The sequence below is a fragment of the Hevea brasiliensis genome, chromosome 16, assembly GCF_030052815.1.
Source record: "Hevea brasiliensis isolate MT/VB/25A 57/8 chromosome 16, ASM3005281v1, whole genome shotgun sequence".
NCBI lineage: Eukaryota > Viridiplantae > Streptophyta > Magnoliopsida > Malpighiales > Euphorbiaceae > Hevea > Hevea brasiliensis.
In genome coordinates, this window is record NC_079508.1 from 24410786 (window position 1) to 24415507 (window position 4722).

The following is a 4722-nucleotide window of genomic DNA, read 5'->3' on the forward strand; positions in this document are numbered from 1 at the left end:
TTCCATAAACCAGACAGAAGGGTGTTGTGCCAATTGGGGTTTTATATCCAGTGCGGTATGCCTAAAGTGCATTATCTAACTTTATGCACCAGTCTTTCCTGGATTTGTTTACGATTTTCTCCAGAATCTGTTTCAGTTCCCTGTTTAATATTTCTACTTGGCCGTTGGTTTGAGGATGGTAAGGTGTGGCCACCTTGTGAGTCACTCCATACTTTTTCAGCAGTGTTTCGAATTGTTGGTTGCAAAAGTGACTTCCTCCGTCACTGATTATTGCTCATGGTGTGCCAAATCTTGTGAAGATATTTTTCTTAAGGAACCTTGTGACAACTCTAGCATTGTTGGTTGGTGTCGTAATTGCTTCTACCCATTTTGATACATAATCAACTCCAACCAGGATATACTTGTTTCCACGGGAAGAGGGAAATGGGCCCATGAAGTCTATTCCCCATACATCGAACAATTATATCTCAAGTATACCATGCAATGGCATTTCATTCCTTCTTGAACTGTTACCTGTTCTTTGGCATTGATCACAACCTAGCACAAAGGATCTTACATCCTTAAACAGATGCAGCCAGTAAAACCCTGCTTGCAAAATTTTTGCTGCTGTTTTTGTGGTGCTGAAATGCCCTCTATATAGTGATGAATGACAGTGATAAATAACACTTTCCATATCTTCCTCTGGTATGCATCTTCTTATCAGCCTATCATTACATCTCTTATACAGTAGAGGTTCCTCCCATAAGTAATATCTTACATCATGTAGGAATTTATTCCTTTGTTGGTAAGTCATGTTTGGAGGTAATATCCTGCATACAAGAAAATTAACAAAATCAGCGTACCATGGAGCTTTAGATAATGCAGGTAATTGCTCGTCAGGAAATGAATCATCAATTGGTAGATTTTCGAAGTCCTCCATGTACTCCAATTTTAGTTTGGAAAGATGGTCAGCTACTACATTTTCGGATCCCTTTTTGTCCTTTATTTGAAGGTCAAATTCTTGTAGGAGTAGGATCCATCGAATCAGCCTTGGTTTTGCTTCCTTCTTGTTCAAAAGGTATCGGATTGTAGCATGATCTGTAAATACAATGACTTTTGAACCAATGGGGTAAGATCTGAACTTTTTTATTGCCTATACCACTGCTAGGAATTCCTTTTATATGGTGGTATAAATGATTTGCGCATCATCTAATGTCTTGCTAGCATAATAAATAACATGGAGCTTTTTATCCTTTCTTTGCCCGAGCACTACTCCAACTGCAAAGTCGCTCGTGTCACACATAATCTCGAATGGTAGCTCCCAATTCTGCGGCTGCATTATTGGTGCTGATATCAGGGCTTCTTTAATCCTATTAAAGGAAACAAGGTAATTTTCATCAAAATCAAAGGGAACATCTTGATTTAACATGTTAGTAAGTGGCTTAGATATTTTGGAAAAGTCCTTGATAAATCTTCTGTAGAATCCTGCATGTCCCAAAAAGCTTCGCACTCCCTTTACTGATGTTGGTGGTTGCATGTTTTCAATGATCTCAATTTTTGCCTTATCTACTTCAATTCCTCTTTCTCATATCAAATGTCCCAGAACTATGCCTTCCCTTACCATAAAGTGGCATTTTTCCCAATTTAGGACCAGGTTTGGTTCTTCACATCTTTGCAGCACCTTAGATAAATTAGCTAGGCAATCATCAAAAGTACTATAGATAAAAAAATCATCTATAAGAATATCCATGATATCTTTAATATAATCAGAAAAGATAGTCATCATGCATCTTTGAAAGGTAGCAGGGGCATTACAAAGACCAAAAGGCATTCTCCTATAGGCAAATGTTCCATAGGGATAAGTGATTGTTGTCTTTTCTTGGTCTTTTGGGTGAATAGGAATTTGAAAGAATCCTGAATACCCATCTAGGTAACAGAAATAAAAGTGTTTTGCTAATCTTTCTAACATTTGGTCAATGAATGGGAGAGGGAAATGGTCTTTTCTGGTGGCACTGTTCAATTTTCTATAGTCTATGCACATTTGCCAACCAGTGACTACTCTAGTAGTGATTAGTTCATTGCTTGCATTTTGGATAATAGTTGTCTCACCTTTCTTAGAAACTACATGTACTAGACTAACCCATTTACTATCAGAGATTGGGTATATGATGCCTACATTTAATACTTTTAAAATTTCTTTCTTGACTACTTCTTTCATGTTTGGGTTAAGTCTTCTTTGGTGTTCGATTGTGGGTTTACCATTTTCTTCCATGGGTATCCTATGCATGCAAATCGAAGGATTGATTCCCTTCAGGTCTTTTATCTTATATCCTATGGCTTTGCTATGGATCCTAAGTTCTCTTAGCAATTTTCCCTCTTCTAGCTTAGACAGGCTAGCATTGATTATAATAGGATATTTAGAATTTTAGTCCAAAAATGCATACCTTAGCAAGGAGGGGAGAGGTTTAAGCTCTACCTGTTTGGCATTTTCCTAGAGCTTACTTTCGGTTTGTTCCTCCTTCAAATCCTCCATCTCGGAAGCTTTAGCTAATGGTAGGGGTGGATGAGCTGCTAACTGTTGTGCACAGGCTGCTATTTCTGTATTTTCATCATCCACTGTGTGGCTATGCACAATACATGCTTCAAGAGGATCTTTAGGATGTGTCTCATGAAATTCCTTTTTAACATGTTCGTCAATTGTGTCGACTTTGAAGCATTCATTAGGTTCAAATTTGTGTTTCATTGTGTCGAACAAGTTGAACTCCACTTCTTCTTCTCCTACTTTGAGAGTTAGTTGCCCATTTTTGACATCTATGATAGCTTCGGCAGTTGCCAAGAATGGTCTTCCCAAGATGATAGGAATTTTAACATCTTCTTCCATCTCGAGGACAACAAAATCCACTGGAATGAAGAATTTGCCCACTTTGATAGGAATGTTCTCCAGTATTCCTACAGGATATTTAACAGATCTATCAGCCAATTGCAATGACATTGTTGTTGGTTTCAGTTCCCCGATCTCTAGCTTTTTGCATGTTGATAGAGGCATTAGACTGACGCTTGCTCCAAGATCACAGAGGGCCTTATCTATTTTCTTGTTACCAATGAGGCAAGGTATGGAGAAGCTTCCTGGATCCTTCAACTTTGGAGGCAGTTTGTTTTGCAGAATGGCACTGCATTCCTCTGTTAGAGCTACTGTTCCATAGTCTTCTAGCTTTCTCTTTTTTGACAGAATTTCCTTAAGAAATTTGGCATAGGATGGCATCTGAGAAAGTGCTTTAGTGAAGGGGATGTTGATGTAAAGCTTTTATAAGACTTCTAAAAACTTTCCAAACTACTTGTCCAATTTCGCTTTCTGAAGTCTTTGAGGAAAAGGTAGGGGAGGCTGGTATGGTTCTGGTAATTTCTTTGCCTTCTTCGCTTCCTCTTCCTGATTTTTCTTAGCTTTTTCCTCCGTTTTCTCTGCTAGGTCTTTAGATTTTTCTATGGTTTCCTCTGTTGGTTCTACCTCTGGTTGTGTTCTACTTCTGGTTGTACTAGAGTTCTCCCACTCCTCAGTGTAACTGCCTTACAATGCTCCCTTGTGTTCATTTCTAGTTGGCTAGACAGTTTGCCAGCAGCCTTACTTGAAGAGCTTGCTTGCTGAGCGATCAGATTTTCTAGCATCTTGTTGTGAGTAACAAGTTGGTCCACTCTGGAAGTCATCTGTTTAATCAATTCAGTTTGTTGTTGTTAAGCTGATAGGAACCCTTCCATCATGATTTCCATAGTCATCTTCGGTTTAGGTTGTTGGTGCTGGAGAGGTAGTGGTGGCTATGCAAAGTTTTGATCTCTGTTCTGATATCCAGGAGGTGCTGGTGGTTTGTACCCTTGTTGCTTGTTTATTGGCTGGTTCTGCTGATTAGACCATGAGAAATTTGGGTGGTTCCTCCATCCAGGGTTGTAAGTATTTGAATATGGATTGTTTGACTGCCTCTGGTTGAAGTTTCCTCCGTTATTCACATAGTTCATCTGTTTTGAGGAGGGTTCATTAAAATTGTTGTATTATGAACTCATGTATCCTCCTCCATAGCTGTCTTCAGGTTAACTGTTTGTACCTACTACGTTAGCTTGCATCTTTTTGAGCTTCCTTGTGAGCTGATTAAATTGAGCATTTATCATGCTTAGGGCGTCTACTTCTAGTACCCCTACAGTTTTCCTTGCATTTCCTCTTTCATTTGACCACTCATAGTTATGGTATGCCACCCTTTCTAGAAGTTCAAGTGCTTGTGGCACTGTTTTCTCCATTAGATCACCTTCTGTAGCTGAATCAACTGTGCTCCTTGTAGAGGGTAGTAACCCATTATAGAAGTTTTGCACTAATAGCCAATCTTCTATACCATGGTGTGGACATTCTTTTTGCAGGTCTTTATATCTTTCTCATGCGTCATAGAGTGATTCTCCCTCCTTTTGTCTGAAGGTGTTGAGCTCAAGCCTAAGTTTTGCAGTCTTTGCAGGTGGAAAATACCTTACTATAAAAGCTTGAGAGAGATTCTCCCAAGTAGTGAATGTTCCAGGTGGTTGAGAAAGTAACCACTTCCTTGCTCTGTCCCAAAGGGAGAATGGGAATGCTCTGAGTCTTATTGCTTGATCAGACACTCCATTCATCTTGAATGTATCACATAGGGCAAGAAAGCATTGGAGGTGATAGTGTGGGTCTTCTGTGGGTGAACCTGCAAACTGGGTTTGTTGAATCATTTAGAGCCA

The 4722-nt window shown here is 39.3% G+C and overlaps 1 protein-coding gene and 1 non-coding gene across 2 annotated transcripts; one reads left to right on the top strand and one right to left on the bottom strand.

Annotated features, from left to right (window-relative positions):
• Positions 1 to 2743: 2743 nt before the first annotated feature.
• On the bottom strand, positions 2744 to 3241 carry LOC131174759 (uncharacterized; the record flags this gene model as incomplete). The annotated part of the gene is made up of 1 exon (XM_058138662.1): positions 2744 to 3241. A coding segment is annotated over exon 1 (498 nt), but the record flags the coding sequence as incomplete, so codon positions are not given.
• Positions 3242 to 4351: 1110 nt separating this feature from the next.
• On the top strand, positions 4352 to 4458 carry LOC131175109 (small nucleolar RNA R71). The gene has a single exon (XR_009145270.1). It is a non-coding gene; the product is annotated as a small nucleolar RNA R71 (small nucleolar RNA).
• Positions 4459 to 4722: the final 264 nt, after the last annotated feature.